We start from the raw sequence: 23,913 nt of genomic DNA, 5'->3' as shown, positions 1-23,913 counted from the left end.
GCCTTTCCCAGGAGCCTGCTTCACCGAGTTGTGTCTTTCAGGGTGCTCGAGCTATGATAAAGGACCATCCCGTCTGGCCACAAGATGTCAAGTCACCAGCACACAATCCAGATGATTTCAGGAGGACAAGCTGCAAGGTCACCAGGGATGGGGCCACTTTTAACCAAAGCAGGTCGCTCCAGAATGGCGGCAATTGCAATTCTGACCCACATGCAAGCATGTTTCTTCACTTGTGGAGTCAAGTTACGGTAATCTAAAAATCAGCAGCTACAACATGGTCTGTGTGTCCTCACAGCTAGTCACGAGGACATGGAAGCACAGTGACAACCCACGCCAGCACCTCCGTAATTGCACTTCTCCCTTCCAAGGTCATTTCAAAGAGCTCTCTAGGCTACCTGGCATGATTCAAACTGTCGCAAAGGCTCTGCTCTTAAACAAATACGGACACGTCTATGTATGCGAGAACCTCCGAGTGCAACGCTAGCCATTTCTCATGTTTATTACATTTCTGCTAGACCAGCTGCACCCAGACATGCAGCGCTGGGTAGAAAATACAGCTGTTTAGAAACCCCATTGTGGAAAGCAGTACATTTTTAATTACCTCCAAGCCAGAGATTCCAGCATACGAAACCACAGAAGGGCGATGCTTTGGTTTTTTTGTGTTATTTTTTTAAAGGAGCATTTGAGTCAGTGGCAATTAGACGTTTCTTGCAGTAGCTTAGAATCAACTAAAAACTAGAACTATCAGTAATAAAATATTATCGCATGGTATCATGTTATTTACCAGCCCTTTGCTGCTAAACCACAGATACAGAATTTCTGCCCCAGATATAAATATGCTAGGGCAAACTTATGTCACGCAAAAAGCTTTGGAACAACAGAAATCCCTGAGACAGATGCAGATAAAATGTTCTTTATGGTCAAAACACCAAGCTGATCTGGAAGCATCACCATAAATGCGTGTATTACAAAGCAAGAAAGAACTCACGTGGAGAAGAATATACAGATGTTTTAAAACAAGATGCAGTCAAGACACAGGAGGACAGATTTTTTCAAAATGTGCAAACTGAAAACTGCATGCAAGCCAATAGTTTATGCACAATTTTAATCCACAAAAACCTAACACAGAATTCGGTGTGCAGCTAGCCTTGGCCCTAATGGGGCTATTCCCAGTGTTCAGAGGGAAGACACATCAGTTTACCCCACGGGCCTGTTTTGAATCTTTAATTTTGTTATGTTCAAGTTGCTCGAATGGAAATCACCTAGCAAGCACAGGATACAGACTTAGATCATAGCAGATATAAAGATTAGAAAATCCGGGATTTCCCCCATCTCCTTTCAGTCTCCATTTAGACTACCATGGGCAACACATAGGTTTAATTTCAATAAAAGATAACCACAAAATAAAACAGCTATTTTTCACATAACAAAAATAACAACTGTCCAATTGTTATGGGTTTGTTTGCTTAATAATATATTAATACGAGGAAACAAAGAGGTATTTTCCATCTTTGTTTCAGTTCCATTTCACTAAATAGCTTACAAAACCCCCAGAGAACATGTTTGAAACTGCAAAGCCACAAACACATCCCTCCCCGCTTTCCTCTCCCAAATTCTAGTCCCTAACACACAACCAGGTAAATCTCAGAGCAGCAGAAAGGCATTTTACTAGCAGAGGGCTCAGCATTGGAGGGCAACCACTGAACATCGCCTGGAGCTAAACCCCTACGCTGAGCGCGCCTGCCTTTGATCAGCAGGGCTCACAGCCCGCTTATTTAACCTCTGCAGGAAGAGCTCACTTAGGTGGTGCGAGATGAGCTCTTCTCTACACTTTCTTCAACCGTTTCATAAAACAGGCTTACTGGCAGGCTTTGCACATTTCCAAATATTAAAAATAGTTAGGCAAGAATTTACGAGTAGTGATATCGCTGACAACAACTCACAAGCCACGAACCTCCCAAACGGCATTATTTGTTCCAAGCCAGGTCCACAGGAGATGACAAGCCCCAGCAGTAAGGGCACCTCCTCGACTGAACTGGCAACCTCATGAAAGATTTAAGCAGCATGTGCTTGGTTGAGTGTCCTACCAACATACGTGATATCCAACCATGCAGAGGCAGACACGCAGCGTCTTTACAGAAGCAAAACGCAAAACACTTCAGCATCTGCATTGTTTTAAAGAATCTGAAGTTAAAAACTGGCCAAAAAGTTCTCTGAAATGTTTAGAGCACAACTGGAGAGCCACAAGATGCCCATGTGCCACATCAGGGTCACGCTAAGCACGTCTGGTGCCTTCACTCACTCGCTTGGAAATAAAGTGAGTATCTGGGTGACTCTCAGAGAAAAAAAATAATGGGACTATAACGATGCAGGCTGGGACGGAAGAACAGCCAAGTCTTTATCTGGTTCTACTACTCAGAAGCCTTCTGTCAGTTCAGATCTTAAAGGTGCAAGCTTATCAACTCTTGCAGCCTTACTGTTTCCTCGAGTACTTAATCCCTTACATGAAAACTGATTTATGCAGCATATTCCATTATTTGTGCATTGCTCATCATTACAAAACTAACATAATCTGCAGAAATCTTTTGTAGCAACTTGAAGTTTCATTCCAGTCCCTATTAGCCAGCCTTTCATAGCCCACAAACCTCTCAAGTCATCTCAACTTACTCATCCCTTAAGGCTTTTCTTCAGAGACTTGTGTTTACATTAGTGAATGAGTCACAAAGAAGCCCTTAACTCCAACACTGAAGAGGAGGATATGGATCTCAGGGAATGAGATTGCTCAGGTTCAGACCATTAGAAGTGTACCACTGCTTACTTCTGTATCACCAGAATCAAAAGCAGTCCGGCCAGATTCTGCTCTGAGGAGGGGAGGAGATCTGCTCACTCCTACCTGCCCAAAGAAACGCTCATATTTCCTCCTTCCCCTCGCTTCACGGGGACAGCCGTGAGCATCTGGAGCTACTCACCAACGCATTCAACTAACAGGTCAGCTTTTATCTCCAAAACAGAAAATGCCTACCAATTTCCTCTGGGTTTAATAAGCACAATTCTGAAATTATTTTTAACAACAACGCTCTTCCCTACCTCCCCCCCCATTTAGGGCAACTCATTCCTGTTAGATATAACTCTCAAAAGGTCATATAAAGAAACAGGAAATTAGTTCCCCTCACTTTGCTTCCCAGCCTTTTCATCAGCTTCCCATACACGGCCAAATAAATCTTTCAGAGTCTTTCCAAAATCACCGTCCAGCTTTGAGATCCTTACTGCTTAGAGATTTTCCCTCGTGGAAAATCAGGCCCCTACATCTACCAGGCATACCAGGATAGGTGGACTTTTCAGTGTCCCCATGGAAGTTACCATCTGCCTAGCGCGAGGTTAGGTGGACGAGACCCTAGCACCTCCTCAGGTGACCAGAGTACCAACTTCACTGGGAGTAACACCGCAGGTCTTTATTGTTTTAATCGTGATGCACTGTCCTTTATTTGAGGATGCTCAGAAAAGAAACTGAGTTAGTCCTTAGTTTCAATGATTAGTTATGATGATTAGACGCATCAACTGCCATTAACTGCACAGTCTCGCTCTCTTAGGGCCAACGAAGGAGCAACCGAGACAAAGTGACTCAAAGATTCACATCTAGGCTAGGGAAGTGAAGTTAAACATGTTTTTTTTGTTTTTGTCGTCTGTGAGACTGGTTGCAAAAACTGTGCTTTGACGTTAAAAAGTGGACTTGTGTCATGACTAATGATATTTTGAGAATTCAAAAGATATGGAAGATCAACAGTGAACACAGTATCTGTGCTGGGGCAATAGAAGATTCCTCTGTGCTGCAGCAAGGTCACATATACTCGACCAAATACACACTGGTAAACACTTCAAGAGACTGTTGAGGCTGGGACTTGCCATCTCTTGCAGACCTGGCTTGGAGGCAGAAAAACAAAAGAAAAAAAAAAGAAAAAACAAAGAAAAGGGGTGGTGGATGCTTTGTGAGTTATCACCAGCAACATCACTACTTACAAAACACTCCGTGTCTCCAAAAAAAGTTCATCTGGCAAGTCTTAAACTAAAAGGGGATGCTGCACTGGCTTAAAAAGCTTCCCGTCGGTAATTAGGTTTCTAGCCCCGAACAGCCGCCGCTGTTAGAGCTCGCACAGCAGCTTTCACCGAGCTGCCCAGCTCTTTGTGGTGGCGTCTCGATAGAGGCTCGATTATGCCCAGGACAATGGCTGGTCTCTTCATCTCGCTGTGCCTCGGAAGCAAGGGTGCCGTTGTCACCCGCTGCGGCGCAGCCGCGACAAAGGGCCCCGGAGCGCCGAAACTCCGGGAGGGCAGCGGGAGGGGGCCTGGGCACCTCGTCCTCCCCGGCCGCCCCTCGCTCCTCCTCGCCCCGGGGCTCACGTCTGCTCCGGCAAGAGCCATGTCAGCAGCTGGTGACGCAGTGCGAATGCAGCGTGCGGCGAGCACGCCCGCCGACGGGCTGCGGCGAGGGCACGGCAGGGAGTCGCGGTGCGAGGTGTGCAGCGCTCACCATGCTTCGTGACCGCGCTGGAGGAGCGGGGCAGCCGCCGCGGGGTCTGCAGCTTTGTTCCGAACAAAACACAAAAGCGGGCGCCTTGCCAGAGCTCCTCTGCCCTTTAACGTAGGTGGGGGACTGGGAGGGGGATGCAGGAAGACATAAGAGTAAAAGGAAAAGACAAAACGTAGTAAATCACACAACAGATTCAGGAAGAAAAAGGAGGAACGCATTTTGTTTACAAAACAGGAAAACGCAGCATTATTACAACAACGCATCAGCTACACCCGGACGGCGCCCGGTGAATGAAGCCTCGCGGCAGCGGGCTGCCGTGCGCGCCGTGCCCTCCTCCCCGCCGGCGCCTCATTCATAAATGGCTGCTCGGCGGCTCCAGCTGCGGGACGGAGCCTGCGCGCTTCGGCAGAGCCCCGCCGGAGAAAGGCCGCTTGTTTATACGAGTATTTATTATTTATTCCACGGTCACTGACCCCTTCCACACTCTTAAACCTATTGCTCAACCTGAAATTTCAGGAGGGAAAGGAAAGAAAGGAGGAAAAAGAGAGGCTTCAGCAGGCTTGTTTACGCAGCGCGGCGCCGGGCGCGGAGGTGCCTGCGTATCGCGCCGGAGGAATTCCAGGAGGCCGGTTTCGGCGGCGCAGCTCCTGCCAGCCCGCCTGCTCAAAGATCGCCTTTGTCCTCTCCCCGCAGCGGGCTGCTTTTTTTAAAAGCGATACACATACATGCGCAGGTTGCTGTTTGTAAGAGAAACAAACAAATCGGACGGGATTTGAAGGGGGAAAAAAAAAATCATCTCTAATTGGGCCAGCTTAAGGGAAATGGGAAGCCTTCCTCTCCCTCCCCAATTTACGTGAAGGTAGAGGTAAATCTGTGGTCTTCCCATTTGTTTGCATGCTCTCTGCAGCTCAGACGTCCTTCGGAACAATTTAATTAGGCAGAACGAGACTCAAACGTGCCGTAACAGCAGCAGCACTGAAGTCGTGGGCAATACAGTGGTGCCCTTTGTAGTTATAACAAATGGTAAAAAAAATTAAGAAAAACAAAACAGAAGCGTGCATAGGAGTGAGGAAGATGCAAGGAGGAGGCAAAGGACCCACCTGCTATGCTTAGCGCCTGCAGAAATCCAGCAACACAGGAATTGAGGCTGCTCAGCAAATTCGGCATGCAGCGTTCAAAAGCCGAGTAACTAATGGTAGACATTAAAGGGGCCAAGGTCTGACCAAAGACCTCATTTCATTATCAGACAATAAATTAACTTATTGAAACTGTCACCATCAGCATGAGTTACTCATTTCTGATTCTCCTGCTAAACAATCCTAAATTCCTGCTGAACAATGAACAATTCTCCTGCTACACAATAAATCAGGAAGTTTTAATCTACTTCTTACAAAGCCATTTAATAAAAGGGCTTACTTCTACAGCCAATTTTCCAAGAAGATAAGTAATTCCCTTAAGAAAGCAGTTCCTTATTCCAAACTTATAATAATTTGACAGTGTAAAAGATGGCAAACGTTATCCCTCTACTGTCTCACTAAATATGCAAAGGGCAAACAGCCTAAACACCATGCAAACAAGGGCAGTTATCTGACCAACTCATAAGCAGAAAAAGAAAGCCTGCCCCGTCCTCTAATTTGTTCACTTTACACCGTACAAGCAGCAAGGATTACATTTATATTAGTGGAAAAATTACCCATATGCACTGCTGAATTAACCCAAAACACCAGTTAGGTCTTCATCACAGAAGCAGCTTTCTCCAGCAGACAAAAAAGACCTTGAATCAATATAATTTCAAGCTTGAACCGATCAGATTAAATGTACAGCTATTTCAGTGAGCAGCTTCCACACAGCCCTGCTTGTCCAACGCACCCACAGGGCACCGCGCGGTGATGCAAGATCCGCAGCAGCCACCCATCATCTCCCAAGCATTTCAAAAGAAAACAACGTTTCCAAAAACTCCCCACCAGATAATCATTACCACATCTGACCCATCTGGATGCACTCAGTTACCAAGAGGAGATAGTAAAGCTCTCGCAGAGATGACTCAGTCCATATGCATAACCGAACGGTCACAGCTCCACGCGCGGCACTCGGGGATGCCGGAGGTAGCGCCTCCCTCCCAAGCCACTCAGGCCACACTCCCAAAAGTCGACATAACGTTATCAGACCCAAAGACATAAACCCCAGCTGGCATTTCTCCCCCAGATAATGATTTTTAAGACAGGTCACAAGAATTGCCTAGGTAAGTCTAAAACGCGTGTGCTGGGAGACATTCCCACCGGGATTTGAGGAATGTCACTTGCAAGTGTTGCCCCCCCGCAGGTGCGATCACCCACGATTTTACACTCCAAAAGAGAAGGCAGAAGCTGTAAGCTTGGGATGAGAGCATTTCTTAGTGAATACTCAGCACCGGTTTTCTATGGCAATGGTTTCCATTTACATTTTTGGAGCAGTTTTTAATTAAAACAGCACTAGCAAGGACAGAAAATTCCTGGAGCAGAACTGCAATACTGAACTCGTGTGCATCATCTGTGCCTCCGCAAGCACAATTTGCTAAGCAAAACACATTCCTGCATTGTTACTTTAAAACCAGTAAGGGAGAAATTTGGGGGTAGTGCCTGTTTAGCTGCTTGTTTGGCCTCATTCGTCTAGACTGAATTTTTTGTTTGGCCAAGACACACACCAAACAGTTACACTTTCTCGATACACAAGGCCGCGTGCCTTGAGCTAAGCTATTGTGCGCTGACCACATGATAAAAAGTAATAACTAAATATTTATATACCTCTTATCACTGCTTCTCAATGAACAAAGCAATGTCACGCCTTACAATCAAAGAACAGCTTTTAAGAGAAACAAAACCACCACCACGACTGACTCGCTTTGCAGTACCGGCTTGGAGCTTCTCGGTAGGGCTTACAAACCTCTGGTCACTGCTGCAGGGTACGTCTTGTTAGGAAACAACCTAGTAAGAAGAAAGTTGCCCAATTTTCCTTAAATTTTGTGCGTCTGCCCTGAAATTAATTCTTTGGCAAAGATATCACACGATGAGAGAAAGTCTCTGGACAGACTGGGGGATAAATGAAATAGCCCAAGCAGGTTACAAACCATCCAAACAAAAAAACCCTGCACACTTTGGAGCACGGTGCCATTCTTTTAAGTGCTGGGATATCCCACTCTATTCATATTTTCAGTGGAATACGAAGACTATGACAATCCGCAATGGTCCGTGCCTCTCTCCACCTCAATCCTCCACAGCCTCAAGCAGCTCCAAGACAGGCTTCCAGTCCAGAAGGGTCCAACAAATACCACTTCACATGTACCCAAACATCGCAAGCCACAAAACACTTCCCAGTGCCCTATAGCTAACTTAAAATCTCCGATACAAAAAGACCAGAAGCCACAAACTATATGAGCTAGTGATCATATCTCAAAAGAGGAAGCTTGGTCTCAAATCTCAACAATCCACCAAGGTCTAAGATGACATTTAATAACAGAGACAACTTTCTCATTTTCTCTCAGCACAACACACAGCCAGCGTTTTCAGTTAGGGGTCCGGCAGCTGCAGGACTCAAAATATCTGAAAGATTTAACTCTTTCTTGGATTCCTTATGGACATTGTGACCCAGTTTTGCTCTTCTTTTTTGAAAATGGTAAACTGAACTTAACAGAGTTACTCACACATCCCATAAAAAAATGTTTATTCCTGTCTTAAGTACAAAATGCAAATGGTGCATGAATGTTATTACCTGAAATTTAGTATTCACCAGAAATACTAATTTGCATCTAGCCAGGAAGCCCACGTTGTTTTCTTTTCTCTTTTATAGGTGGGAAGAGACTACTCAAAGTCCATTATCCCGGCTGGACACAGGCTTATGCCTAGTAAAACAGCGTTTATACATACCTCTTCGATTTCAACGGCACTACGTCACCTCTTGCAGTTTCCCCACGATCGAAGTTCTCACAAGAGAGCAGAATGAAGTAATGCACAGGATGTATACTCACAACCCCAGTCCTGCCGGCAAAGCTCGCAACGACATTTGGGTTTCATTTCAGATGAGTTTGTCCAAAAAGTAACTACTACAAATCATATTATGTTCACTTTGGCAGGAGGAAAAAAATAAAAAAAAAAAAAAAAGACAAGATACAAGGAGAAAAGGAAAGGAAAGGAGTTTCCCTCTGTGTGTGTGCTGTGATCAGACGGCCTTCACGCAGTCTCTTCTGTAGCCTACAAGAAAATCTGGACCATCAACTACACTTGAAATAAAGCCACCTACCTCTCCTCCCCCCAATATAAGCACAGAATATTTTCGTTTGCAAAGATTTAGCAACTGAGGACGAAAGTAGTGACTTCGTGTTTCCTGTCACACTGGCAACAAACATCAGGATGGAAAGGTGTACGTTTGGGAAGCAGGACTTCTCCACAAAACCCCGGCCAGGCTACACGGAGCATCAGGTACCGCGCTCCCCGGCAGCCAGTGCCGGCTCTTGGCCGTGTCCATAACACGCTGAACCCCGGCGCAGCACCCACACATTCCTGGTCCAGCTATGACTTAAGACAGCTCCGTTTTATCTCAAACACGTCATCAATTTAACTGCGGCACAGAGAACTGTAATGTTCTTGCACTTCACAGCCTTTTCACTCGCTGTCAGTCCACTCCTTATCACCTGTAGCTGGTACTTTAAGGTTGCACCGATAAATGAGACTGCAGGCACTGCCAGGGGATCTAAAAGCACCGACGTGAGCACTTGGCGTGCCTCAGTGCAAAACTCACTGAACTGCCCCGCGCAGCCGAGAGGGGAACACGAGAAGCAGAGCCCCTCTGCAGAGTGGGCACGTGTCTCCCGTCGGAGACGGCCCACGCCAGCCGAACTCCATCCTCCCTCACCTGGACTCCCCAGCTGATACCACTACGCTCCTCAAATCTGAAGCTGGGTACAGTCTTAAAGCGTTTGCTGAAGACAAATGTTAGCAAATCCGTTCCTTTTTCTGCGCTGTTTGAAGCTCTCGGCTGAATGATTCTGCTGTGTATGACAGCAGCAGACTAAACCCAGCGGTGACAAAGCCACCTTGCTCTCTTCGTGGCATTTCCTAATGCTGGTAGAGAGCTACTTCCACTCTGTAGCAGGATTATGTTCACCTGCCAACTTTCAGATGAATTTTCTACACTTCTAGACTCTTGCACCAAGTCCCCAGGCATCCCTGTTTCCTCCTAGTCCATCTCACAGATGACGCTTGCTTCTGCTTGTCCAGTCACTATCTAATTGCGCAAATTCCTCTTCAAGACTTCTCTCACGTCAACCACAAGTCGCTGGACATCCCACACATGATGCACATGCAGATAGCTCGCCTCTGCTGAGCTGCCAAGGTCTGGAGGTGCCTATGGGAGGCAGATCATACCCCTAGTGTAATACTTCATCCCTCCCCCTCATCATGGCTTAACACCTCAGCGTGCTGTGGTTCAACATCCAGCAAAACGGAAGACGCACCGGGGCTGGGATCCATCTTCCCATTTGCCTTGAGAACGGTCTGCTACATACGATAGCTTTTGTAATCACCATAAACCAGTTTTACCCCAAACTAGCAGCAATAGCAAGAGTACGTCCAAGGGCAGACCTTCCCCAGGCTTCTCTGGGCACGGTGCTTCGCTGCCTTCATTTGAAGCTGCTCTGCCCTCCAAAACACTCTGCTCGCGCCTGCTCAGCAAACCTTGGCCACAGTTGCCTCAGCAGTGGAGGAGGAGGAGGAAGAGGAGGAGGAGGAGGACAGGCTCCTCCGCTCCTCTCCACCTGCATGACAGAAAAACAAGAGGGCACCACATTCGCTGCCTCCCTCCTTCCTCCCCATCACAGCCTGCTCAAACCCGACGCGCGCATCAGTGGCGCTAGGAGGAAGCCCTTTGGGACAGCAGCAACGCGCAGACCTCTGCCCTAAGGGCAAACAAGCATCCCGAGTTCAGGTCTGGCTAGGTGAGGCTTCTGCTACAACCACACCCCGAAACTAAGAAAATGCATAAACACAGACTGATCCACAGATGTGTTTCATTAAAAAAGTCCTTGGTACATAAATATTCTATACCTCTGGTAAGCAGCAAACACCACCTTTATGCAGAGAGGTGCAACGCAACAGGCTTTTCCATCAGCATCCAGAGCAGAGCTCACATTTCAGCTGCCAAATAACACCAAGCAAAAATCCTATGTAGCTCTTCGTGAAAGCAGCGACTCCGAGGAGACACCACAAGCCTTTCAGAGACAACACTCAGATTTTCACGCAGAAACTGCTTTTTTAATGCAGAAATCTGTCTCTGAAGTTTCAAAAAAAGTGCAAGAAAGCCAAGAACTGCACAATTAATACATCTCAGAAACCTGCTCCCCCAAGCGTTACACAAACTTTCAGTCAACAACCTATTACTTCTCATTCAAAGAAATTAAAGACTGAAAGCGAAGCACATCGACCCAGCTTTTTCTGAGGATACAAAAGTGTTTTCTGCCTATTAGATTTCCAAACACTTCTGAGATGGCCATTTTTCACTGCAGAAAACAGAAAGCGAGACCGCAGACACAGCGTGGTACTGCGTAATTTCAAGCCGCTGCTTCGGACCGGACGGGATCCGGCGCAGAGAAGGGCGAGCGGCGCGGCAGGAGGCACGGGCTCGTGCTCAGGGGCTGCACGGGGAGGGCTCGCGCGGAGCAGCTGGTCGTTTTGCCCTCGCAAGACAACGTGGCCCTGTGTCAGGCTGCGGTAAGACTTCCATGTCGTCAGACACACTCGGCTCCCAAACCACTGCAAATACCTTACTGCAGCAGCACGAGGTCTGTGTGATGCCACCAGTGCAATAGCTCAAGGAATTTCTTCCAAATCCTTAAGTGCGTTTAAGTTTCCTCAGCCAAGGCACAGTATCAGGGAGAGCAGCTGATTTTAAAAAAGCCTAAAATATGCCTATTACCAAGAAACATTTTTCAAGAGCTATATTCCAATTTAACAACCACCACTAATGTTGTTATGGCTAAGAATTTGCATTATGAGCCCTAAGTTTATTGCTTAGCTCCATAGGACTCGCTCTGGGCTGTAAGTTACTCCATAAAATCTTACCCAAAAGCATTTTCAACTGAAATTCTTTGGTTTAAAGATCTGCCACTTAAGTTAAGAAGCCAAATACATTAAAAGCTTTCAGAATAGCTCCCTGCCTAAAACTATTATGATGCTCAGATTTTAACATAAGTTACAGATCATAAACTCAATGCAGAAGAGTAATCATATCTGACGTTTGGAGAAGATTAGAAGACAATAGTTCTTCCAAAGATGTTGCACCTGATAGCACAAGCCCTTTGCAGCAGAAGTGGACCAAGTGAATGTCCTCCTCCTCCTATAGCATGCCTACACCACACGCAACTTCACTTCAAGCTTTTATTTCTGTATTCCTCAAGCATCTCCTGAACAGAGCATACTTCCCTTTGGACAACACAATCGATGCTGTCAGCTTTTACTGACACTATTTTTAAGTGTGCTTCCTAAACTGTACCTCAGAAATGCAGAAAAAATATCGAGGCTGGAAGGAACCTCCTGGATCTCAAAGTCTCACCCAGCCACTCTCCCCACCACGGCACACGCTAGATCACAGCTTATCCATCCAGTCCTCCAACTGCAGAAGCAGAGGAAGCAAAACCCTTCCAGCTGCTCCAGCACAGGGCAGGTTTGTGTGGTTTGTGCTCAAGCAGTACCTCCAGCAATGTCACGTGGAAGGTGTTGCCCTCAAACTTCAGGAGGTTTGTATGAAACATCCCTTCATGAACAACTTAAATGTCTCTGAACTTCTGCCTTTTTTCCAAGGCAAAGATTCAGACCTCCCTAGGCAGCAGCAGGTTTTCCTGGATTTTGATGTTTGAAGTAGGAGGAGCTGTTGTAGTTAATATGACCTTAATTACACTGTTGCGCTGCTCATCATTATCAGCCCAATTTCTGGCAGCAGCAGGTCTCTGCTGAGCAGACGCTAGCAGCTGCTCGGCTTGCTGCGACTCAGTGATGCTGAGATTACAAAAGGTAGTTTCAGTTTGCAAAAAAAATAAATAAATAGAGAGAGAGAGAATATGCAATGCTACTACAAAAAAAACTAATTTAACTAACAAGCTGCCACCTACTCCCCCCCATGCCACGAGTCCTTACTTGTAAAGAATTAGGTGGACTACTGAGGGTATCATCACCAAATAATACACAATATCAGGCTACATACTAATTACAGCTACAGAAAGAAATTGTTAATGGAAAAAGGAAGCAATACTGAGCAATATGAGTTGCAAACAACTGATAGTTCCGAGATGCACAACCATACGTTCAAGTTCAAGCTTTTCAAAAGCCACAGAAGACTTACAGAAGTCAGGTCTCAAGCTTTCAAAGGCTCTTCTGAGCACTATGAGAGACAGGAATCGGCACTTTGAAAAACAGGTAGAAAAAGCACATTGATCCTATACCCGAAATATCAGCACTGCTATCTGATAACAAACACACTGCCTGTGTGTGGTTTTAGATGAAGTAAAAAATAGGTTGCTTCTGTACGGGTATCAACAAGCCCTAAGTCAACGTAAAAGTCAAGCTACGCAGGCAGCCAACCACTGCCTGCACCTCCTGACGCACGAGGTGGAGGAGAAGACTAACCTAAATCCCGTCCCCGTCAGAGCCTGGGAGCTCGGCAATACTTGGACTACCATCTAGATCGTTGTCAGCCGTGTCGACACGTTTTCAAAGATTTATTGACAAGTAACAGATTGGCTGTCCTGAAAATTTTTTCCACATGCTGCACTTTATTGTCCTTCACTTCAAAGCTCTGGGAAATCCAGAAGCCTGAAATACGCTGCAGCTAGTAGTATCTCCACCTCCTTAGATCTAATCACGGCCCGAGCCACCACCACAAGTTAACTTCTCCTCAGTTTTGGCTCTTCTGCCACACCAAAGATCATATTTGTATTGCTTATTCAAAAGTAGCATAAATTACTTTTAACAATAAAAGTAATTATCATAAAGCTGTTGGAGTTGCAGTCAAAATACCACTTGATCTACAATAACCAGACAATAAAAGAGCACACGCTACAGACCACAACTAGACAGCAGAAAACAGCTATAGGCTTTTCTCTCATTTCTAAAGCAAGGATCTGGAAGCTACATACAAAAAAAAAAATCAGTTATTTACATATAACATTATACATATATACACATATATGACCATAATATATTCCATCTGTGAAGTAAAAGGATGCATTTGAGTATCTTGTGTTCTGGTCAGCAACACACAAGCAGCAGCAGCAGCACCGCTGAACCGGAGGCTACCTGTGCTCTGCGGGGGAAAGGGCTGATCACAAGCCACCAGTGACACCACCGGCTGCAACACAGAGGTCAGAAACCTCAACTATTCCAACGGGACCGGGGCGAAAGGACGCAGGGTGCAAACGCCAACTACTCTTGTAGCAGCGAGAAGCCTCCAAAAGTGAGAAATCAGTTTTGGGAAGAAAGCTAGCTCCCCAGGCAGCAGAAGCTGAAATGGCATCTCCGGGATAGAGGCGATTAGGTAGACTCAAGGTCAGCAAAACGTTACCATCTGGAGCACTGCTTTTCAGTTGAAGGACTTCTGTTCTGTGCTTGATTCATTTTGAAGCACATACAAATAGTCCTCTGGCCATGAGAGATCTGGCAAAATTTAAACACTCTAGTCTAAACTGTATGGATGGGGCAGGAGGGGAAATAAAACCAATGCGAGAAAGGTGAAACAGAATTACAGCAAAAGGATGAAAGAACAAGCACTCGGCAGCTCAGATGCGACCGGCCAGGAAAGTGGGTGGGGGAGAAAAGGTTTTATCCCCTTGGAAGCAGGAAGAATTTTACTGTTGGCAAGTCATCAGGAAACAGCAGAGGAGCCACGGAGGCTCCTCTCGCCGAGCCCCCGGCAGACCCCTCGGGAAGCCCTCCGGGAAGCAGCGAGGCTGCCCGAGCCACTCCGGGCTGCCAGGAAAGACCCAGCGGCCAAGCGAGGTATGAAACCGGAGGGCAGAGGTTCAGGTGGGGGATCCCAAACCCCTTTGCCTCCACGGAGCAATGAAGAGGCTTCAGTACGCGGGACATATTCTGTCCCCTCTCAGCAGACAGATTCAGCCTAATGCAAAAAGCTCCCACTGCTTATGGGCAAGAGTCTTCGCCAATACACAAAGGACTTAAACTCCAAAAAACATGTATTTATAGTCTGCTTCTGTCTCTTTTAGTAACACCAGACAGAGCTTCTTCCAACAGCAAGCGAAAGGTTTCAGAAGAGCACACTTCGTTAATATTTTCTGTTGTGTGGGCTTCAAAAGCCCAGCACCGCTTTAAAGGGGAATTCAAAACCATCACTTCGGTACAGCACAGCTTACTAGCTATCTAAAACCTCTGCTTATCTCTCCAGCAACAAAAATGCAACATCCAAGTGACTACAGCCATCAGGTATGCTCCCAAGCGTTCCCAACTGTTGCTCCAACTGCTGCTCTAGCAAAGGGTTGAAATGGCATCTGACGCACTTAGAGACATTTCCATAACCATTTACCTGGGTCTGAAAAAAAAACCCTTGCTATTGTAAATGTGAAGCAACTGGATTCCATATACCCATGTTTTAAGGGGAATGAGGTCACTACAGTAAGGTGTAAAAGGCGAGGGGAATATCTCAGCAACTTTTTGCAGACAGAAGGGAGAACCGTGGAAGCGCCGGGGCAGGAGCGAGGCAGGGAGCCGCGCTGCCGGCACAGCTTCCAAATGCGCGGCACTTCACCGCGTTACCGAACTGCCCCGAATCACTGTGAGCCGGCAAGATGAGAGTCACTCCTATCCGTACGCTCTCCTCCTGCTGCATCCTTCTCCCAGGAGGAGATGCAAATCAATAACTTGGACACTCAGAGAGGAAATGAAGGAAAAAGGTTTATATTCATCTTGTGCATTAGCTTTTCACGAGCCCTCTTACAAGCTGTCTGTACGGCAAGGAAAATTTACCCTTTAACCCTATGTCTAGCAACGTATTAAAATTCTGGTACCAGCATCTTTGATGCTTTAAAGACTATGCTGACTTTAAATGTCAGTGGAGAACACATCTATGCGTTGCAAGTCAATACATTTTCCTTTCTTCTATGCAAAAATCTGAGAACGAATTCTGTAGCTGAAGATTTTAGTTTCAGACAAGCAAAGAGCGAGAAAAAGCTTTGCAACATCTCGACAAGAAAACCCAGCAGGCAGCCAGATCGCAAAATAAATCTGCGATACTTTCTACATTTGCTCAATGAAGAGTCTGTTCAAAATTCAAATAATACCCAGAATAAAATGATAATGGAAAAGTTTAATTGTGTATGTTTACTTTGTTTTTAAACAAGGTTCTCGGGGAGGTGCAGCCCGCAGGGCTCTGGCCGGCGCTCGGCAAGGCACGCGGCACGGCCGCGGCCAAGGCAGCATCAGAGCCGTGCCACTGACCGGCCTCGGACGAGTCATTTCACAAGACACGAAGCCACCAGCTTCAGCGCAGAAAGAGCTGTGATGCCTCCAGTTTTAGATTCTCCTTCCAAAAGCAAGGTGTTGTTTGGAAGAAAGAAACATTTTCAAGCACTGGATTAATCATTCAGCATAGGTAGATGATTTTTTGTTTAGATCAAATTGATACCTTACTCTAAGAGAATGAAAACACACAAAAACATTAAACTATATAATAATAATGCTATTAAACACTTAATTCTTGAATGCAAATGTTGTGATTATTATTTTCTGTAATTAATTACCGTTTTTTAATCAATTGTCACAACGAAGACTTGAAATGCAGTTCAGATGCTTTTCATCACTTCTGCTTTTTCTCCTGCTTTTCAGTAAAGTTGAATGGTTTAAAGAAAAAACAAAAATCTCAGTTTCACTTTCCAGTTGCAAAAGCATCCTAGTTCCGTGCTGCTGATCCCTCCAGGGATGAGGATATAAAACGACAACTTCTGATTAATAAATAAATCTTATTCATATCGGGGTTTGTAATTCCACTGCTTTTTCTTTTTAATTAAATAAACGCTAACACTAAATTGACAGTGACCCTTTTAACAACCGTAATTCCCAAGGTTTACAGGCTATCACCAGTTCAAAGTTTAGATTCTGGCCAGTCAACCATTACAAAGTTAAATTAATATTTCATTACAAAAATAAATTTAAACAAACTATTCCTGTTTGAACTCCACATCTTTATCAGCAACACAAGGCAAAGCAAACAGTACTTTTCCCCAAGAAAAACATCCATAACTTCAAAAGCAAACCGTAGGTTTCAATACAGGAAAAATATTACTCAGAATTGCAGTTATTGGAGCTGCAGAGTTGCAGGTATCCAGAGCTGCCGCCTCGCAGGCAGGGGACCGGAGGCCAAGAGAGGGCCATGCATCACTGCAGGCCCTTTACCCTGTGCAGCCTGGAGCTGTCACATTATTAGCAACAAGTTTAAAGATCTTCCATCAACCCCACAATTTTATTTGTTGGATTTTTGTTTGCAATCTGCAATTTTATTTTTTTAAACACACAGGGCTGCGAGCAGGGGCTCGGCCAGCCACGCGCGGAAGCGGAGGCTGCCCTGCACTGGCAGATTCGCCCCTGCTCCCAGACAAGGCGCCTTACCTTTATTTACAAAATTTGCATGGCGGGACACAGCTTTGCTCCTGGATTATTTTCTATTTCCAGGTAGCAAAGCTGTCCCTGAACAAACTGCGCTATTTCACAGCTATCTATAGCACACACCAGGCAGCAAGTAATTTTAATCCCAAATCCTCTTCCCCCTTCATTATCCCCAAACCGACACCAGCAGCTTTCAGGAGAGGCACCGCTAAGTGACAGAGGAGCCAGGTGCCCGCAGCAGGGACGCGGGGACCAGCCCGCAGCAGGGACGCTGCTGCTCTCGGGAAGGGCTCGCCTCAAACGGCACTGCCTTCTCTTCGCATCTGCAAAACTTGAAGCATTTTAAGCTCAAAATCAGCGAGTGATACACCTTTTAAAGCCCAGTCTTTAAAATATATATTAAAAAAAAAAAAAAAAAAAAACCTCCATCACAGGAGGCCGCCGCCCTGGCCTCAGCCTGCAAAGGCTGCAAGTGCCGCTTCGTCCTCCCGCTTTCCTGCCGCCTCCCTCGCCGCAATTCCCCCAAAAGGGAACTGAGGGGGGACACGTTCAGCCGCCAGGTTACCTACCCCTAATCCGCTCCCTATTCCTAAACCCTCCTCGCAAAACACAGCCTTCCCAGAGAAGCAAATGCGTACAAGCCAAACCGATGCAAAACCAGCTGCTAATTTTCAATATTCGGTTCATATTAAAATGCTTAAGCCTACTGACTTCTGAAAACTATTCCAGCTGCTTTAAAATTCTTTTCACATTATGCTCTGGTGAAGTTCTGCTAAGGTTTTCCCCTACTTCAGTCAAAGCTTGATACAAACTGGTTTTCTTTCTTTATTTATTTACTAAGAGCAGTTGTATTTTGAGCTGAGGGGTGCCCCAAGAACAAGGTGGCCAGAAGGAAGAAAACAGCACTGCTTATGGATTTTTTTTCTTATTATTTTGAAGAAAGCTCAGCGACTCCACCGTGTCGGCTGCCCACCGCGTGCCGCTCTGCCGTGCTCTTTTCCAGCACCAGTTACAACGAGTTTCAAGCGCGAAGGGAGCTTTCCATCCCGACTTCCCACGCTCCCACCGAGCAGCTACTACAGGCGCAAACCTGAAGGCACTCGGCGTTACGGGGCGCGGGGGGCAGGGGGGGGGCAGCAGGCCCGGGGGCAGAGCACGCCCCACCGGCTCTCCTGCCCACGCGCTGGCAGGACCTACACTGAACTCACCGCCAGCAGCCTTTACCTGCGATATTAAAATTATAGTGGGGGGAAACCTTGGGAGAAGAGTAATTTGCAAAAAAAAAAAAACCCAAAACACCATACTGAGAGAATTGCGACCAGGACTAAAACTTTCATCTTTATGACTCTCCTCATCCGCACAGATCCTGCGGCATCCCACGGCCAGGACAGACAACACGCACAGGCGCTCTGCTCCAGCACAGCAGCATTGCAACAACAAGAGCACGAGTTTGCGTCACCTTCTCCATTTAAAACCACTGCCAGGCCCCCAGGTTACACACAGAACACGTCCCTTCATAATTCTCCTACAACCAACTGTGGCAGTTTGTTTTTTGTTTTACTGGAACAAGCATACTATTGAAGTGACTTTTTGCAGGTGCCGATTGTTTCAGGCTAGAAGATTTAATAACCTAGGTGCTCTCATAAAAGCTTGAGAAATTCATTTACCAAAAGTTTCCTTTGAACATATCCAGCAGAAAGCACATTCCTCACCTGTATTTCTAAGGAATTTGCTAAGCCCGAGTTTAACAACGGGAAGTTTTCGTTTCAGCCTCCCGCTGTGCGAGGAGACGGGACAGCAACTCCGCATCGCCCGCCGACGCGGACCAGCCGGCACGCACAGACACCCCTCCACGCCAGGCAAAAGCTCGCACACGGACAGTTTCAGACCCCCAGTCAGAGCCACAGGCCAAACTTCATCCCTGCCTCTCCGTTTCTTGTGTTTTTAAGTGAATCCTCATGTAATCCCCTAACTACTTTGAGTTTCCCATGTTATACTACTTAAAAACTGGAGCAATAAATCAACTTCTAGAGATTTTGTCCCTGTACATTAACTACTTCTGAATTACTAAAACATACCCTGCCTTTTAAAAGCATCCAGAAAAGGAGGGAGCAGAGGTGGCAATTCCCTCCATACTACTGCCCAACAAGGGCTTCTTCAAAAGTCTTTAAAAAAAAAAAAAATACAGCAGGGAAAATCATCGCCTTTGAAAACTCATTATAGAGCTTGGCAAAGCCAGACATAGCCAGTTTAGAGGGCTGAAGTTTCCACTGACAGTTAACCCTCAGCAGCAAGGTGTCCGAAGGGAAACAGGATCTGTGCCAGACGGCCGGAGCTCGAGGTAAGGGGATGCGGGAGCGCGGCCCGCCCCGCAGCAGCCCTGCGCCGAGCTCCACGCAGCTTGAGGTCCCTCCGGCTCAGCTGCAACCTGTCGTCTTCCTACCAACACACACGCTTGGCCTCCACGATATAACCATCATTTTAACACGTTGTTAGGAGCCTTAAAGTGATGCTTCACTTCATATACGGACTATTTTGCTTCCTACCAAGCCTCTGTTTGCTGGTTTTAAGAGGCAGCAATCATCGATACATCAGCACGACTTAGAAACTTCCAACATTAGAGTATCTGCTTTGCCTGAAACTGTTCTAACTTTGACGTTTTTCTTTCTAAAGCAGGCTTGGACTTGGCAAGCGTTATCAAGAAGATTACTCCTAGGTGGTATTTCGGTAACAGCAGCATTTTTATTACACTTATCTCCTATTCCTGTCTGACATGTCTTAACTAAATTTAACCCGCTAATCCTAACACACCTGAGAGAGATGGCAGAGGCTAACACTATCACTCCTGCTTTAAACAGGAAAGCAAACCGTAAAGTAAGATTACTGAGATTAAGTGACTGACTTGAGGTCACAGAAGGTATACGGTCCATCCCAACCCTGAGCCTGGCCTCCAGCCCTGCGCGTGAACCACTAGACCACCCCGTTTCCGTGCAAGCTGCTGCAGCAACTTGACATCTCCCGTCCCGTTCCCTTTTCCAGCCCCATCAGTACTTGTGCATACTCGCCCCTGCATTTCAGGGGCCGTGGCTGCACCCGTTCCCGTCCCTTGGACCAACGCACGCTCCTAGGAGCGGGGATGCAGCTGCGTGGTCGCCCTCGACACGTGCCACGGAGCGCAGGTGAGCTCCAGCGCAGCCCACAGCTACTCCGCATGCTTGTGCCTCATTCTCCATACTTTCTATTATTTTTTCCACTTAACAGGAAAGTAAAATAAATCACCGGAATAAGGAAGCGAAGGCCCCGTGCAGTCAGAAGCCTCACCGACTCGTGACAACCTAAGCACGCAGCAAGGAGGGTGACGTCCGAGGGCAGAGAGCAGCTACGCGTGCAAACGGAGTATCCATTTGCTGCTAATAGCAGCAAGAACAAATCTAGCATTCATTCCCATCCACATAGCTTGTTTTTCCACAACGACCAAAGCACGCGGTCACCCTAGAGCACTGGAAAGGGAAATGCCTGCTGGTGTCTCTAGAAAACAAGATCTTCACTTGCAAGAACTTGCATTTTACATGTGAGCTCACAATCTGAAAACATCCGCCTGGGAAAGGCTGCTGTTCTGTTTAGCAAAATCTTTGAAGCACACTAGGTAGGGGAAGTGTTGGTGTTGCTCCCCACCAGCATATTCCCCCTTTCCAGGAAAGGCTTAAGGTGTAAAGAGGCAGGTTCCTCGAGGGAACCTCTACACACTTTGTAACGCTGGATGCTCCTGCTTTACAAGAGAAGAAGCAGGGCTCAGCAAGGTAAGGTCACGTGCCGGTGGCAAACTCAAGACCGGTGCTTCCAACTTCTGTTCAAAGTGACTTTTAGGAAATTATATCAAAGCCTACAAGTCAATCTACAGGGGCAGGTCAGCATCTGTGCAAAGCACCCATTGAGAAGGAAAGAACAGTCAGTGAGCAGAGCACAAGGACAGCCCTCGGCAGGTACACAGACAGACATGTTCCTCTTTGAAATTTAATCCTGCTCAAAGCAGATCTTTCACCATGCTCAAGAGCAATACTCCACCTTAGGGTGCCAACCCCCCACTGCCACCTTACTGTGCTAGCACCGGCTGTCCAGCAGCCAAAGGACAGGAACTGGGAGTTTGCAAAGTGTGAAGCACTGCTAAGGATGAGAACCTTTCCCAAACACCGGAGTCCATTTAAAACTGCCCGAAGGAACTCGCTGGAATTTCCACCAAGCAAACAGAAAAAACGTTTTTCAGTTCATTAGGAAGGGGAGGTGCTGGCATCACCTTACAGCACGCCAACTCGCAGCAAGAGTGCAAAGGGACAAAGCAAAACCGTTTGTTTCTAGCATGCTTCTGCCTGTGGAGCTGCAGAGCCACGCGAGGAGGAGAGGCCAGCAGTGCAGAGCAGCGCTCAGCGCAGCGGGACAGAGTATGCGCCTAGCTTTTCTGGTCATCTCGGGGAAGACGAGAAATCTCCACATCCATCACAGTGTTTCAGCATACTGAACACTGCAATTGAACAGAAACTGGGCGTTATGCTGACCAGAGAAGTCTTCGGTTAAGTCTAGAAATAAAGTATAAGCAACAATTAAAACAGTAACATCAGACATGATCAACGACTACCAGCCCAGAATTACTCAGCTCTGTAAATTAGCAGTCTTCGGGGTGACAGAGAATAATTAAGACACGAAAGAAAGGAAACCTTTCACTAAATTAATCACCTTTGTACACAACAAAATGTTATTTAAATAAAAAGTGACATGCACATTATATGCATATTTCTTTTCAAATATCTAAAACAAAGTTGCGTGCACATACGGTACAAGCCTACACTACAGAGCATGGTACATCCAAGAACGTAAATATAACAAATGGTTTGTGGTGAGCTCCACAAGGCATGTCAAAATTCACGCTTAGAAGGTTGCGTCAGGCCTAATCCTACAGAAGGAAACATCGTGCTTCAGCAAAAAAGGGCTTTAACGCAGCTGTCAACCTTTGCTTCATTGGATGACAATTTTTTTCTTCTTCCCTCTAAGGCAGCCAGGTAAGTACTGCTCCCCAGCTGCAGGTGCAAACGGGCAAGAGATACTGAAGGCCCCGTTTGGAAAGGGGAATTACGGCAACCATGCAGGAAGGCATAAAGGTGAGCAAAGCAAGCAGGTGACTCCTCCGCTGAAGTCATGGTTCTGGAAGTCACCAGAAATGAAAGTATTCTCTCATTATTTGCTCTCTTCTTATTTTTCAGAGAGCTCTATAAATTTGGCATAAGATTTAAAAAATAATCACTGATTTCTTAACATTGTCTCACTTGTAGTTGCTATGGTTGCAATATTCTGTTCTAGACACATACTAATAGTTCAACCATTACCTCTTGCTTAACCCCTGCATCCTAGTAGGGCTGCTCAAAACCCTTATCCTCAAGCTTGGAGGGAGGTGGGACCACACAGGATTCAGCTCAGCTCTGCAGCAAATTATTCTGGTGCAGATTCTTTGGGGAGTAAAATTAGTATTAAAAACTCAAGAGCTTGAACTAAAAGGATGTAGAAACTTGTTAAACTTGATGGAATAAGCAAAGGAGAAAAAAAAAAGCTTAAAAGCTTTGCTCTTGCCTGATGCATCTGGGTGCAACAGCTTCCTGCTGCTTCCTGCCGTTAAATGTCTGACTCTTGCCAGGAACGCGGGAACGGGACCCAAAGTGAAAAGAGCCGTAGTTTGCCAAGGGAAGCAGAATCCACAAACAAGCATCTCGCGCTTGCTAGAGATTGTTTCCCTGGAGAGCTTTAAGAGGCAGCCGGGAAGGAAGCCACGCTGTGGTCAGCCTGCGTGCCTTCCTGGGAAATGTATTATTTACAAAACAGAAATTAACGCACAGAAATCTGTTACCGAAAAGAGCAGGGCACCTCACTTACTCTCCAAAGCCTAGTATGTCTTTTTCATCTCATCTTCCCCTTCCACAAACACATATTCTTTCCTCAGCAAAGCTACCGTATCCGCAGTACACTTCACTCCCCGTGCAGGGCATCGCTGCCGTGGGAGGCTGCCTAACCAGAGAAAGTTCTCGGGGAAAAAATTAGTTTCTCAAAGCATGAAAGATAAGTTATTTCTATGTATACACACTGTTGAATTGTACAAGTCCACTGCAAAATAATGTGTACTATTTATTATAGATAACATTATAAAATCTGTAACACTTCTAAAGACCATTACGATGTCATTAAAAAGAGTTCACGTTCAGCTTTCAAGGCATCTCAGGCACACAGCCATAGCTACAATAATTATTATATTTATCACTATGTAAACTAGCCTTAATGCTTCATTAAGAAAGAGAAAAATGATATCGCTGAGATCCCCGCAACAGCCAGCGACATTTCCCTCAGCTACACGCAGGTTGCCCATTTCTAGCTACTCCCTGGACTGCTGAAGACATCTGATTTCGACAAGACAACACAGCAGCGTAAGCTAATGACGTTCCTGAGCATTTAAAAGACGTTTATCAAGTGACTAGTAAATATCATGGCTTACAGGGTTAAGCCTGGATAGCGTACTGTTCATATAAAAGGCCCAAACCTGAACCTATAGATATTTTAGAAGCAAAATGCTTGATGATGACCTCTTGAGCTTATCTAAGAAAGGAGAAGACTGAAGAGTGCCTTACTCCAGTGCTCGGAGGACACGGCACCCACCCGTCTGCACTGAGACCAGAGGCCACCAGCTCCGGCCCAAGTGAGACCGAAACC

General features: G+C 46.2%; 1 protein-coding gene across 3 annotated transcripts in view; it reads right to left on the bottom strand.

The window, feature by feature from the left end:
- IGF1R (insulin like growth factor 1 receptor) overlaps window positions 1-23,913 on the bottom strand; it is a 181,934-nt gene that overhangs the window by 94,933 nt on the left and 63,088 nt on the right. The window contains exon 1 of one of the 3 annotated variants that reach the window (XM_064517917.1): window positions 6,222-6,240. The exons of the other annotated variants lie outside the window; for them this stretch is intronic. Within the exon in view, the coding sequence (XP_064373987.1) occupies window positions 6,222-6,225 (4 nt within the window). The 5' untranslated portion in view covers window positions 6,226-6,240. Of the gene's footprint in view, window positions 1-6,221; window positions 6,241-23,913 lie in introns of those variants that run through there. 3 annotated transcript variants of the gene reach the window in all.

This window comes from Dromaius novaehollandiae, chromosome 10 (genome assembly GCF_036370855.1).
Source record: "Dromaius novaehollandiae isolate bDroNov1 chromosome 10, bDroNov1.hap1, whole genome shotgun sequence".
NCBI classification, from domain to species: Eukaryota; Metazoa; Chordata; class Aves; order Casuariiformes; family Dromaiidae; genus Dromaius; species Dromaius novaehollandiae.
This window is presented reverse-complemented; position numbering and strand designations above follow the sequence as displayed.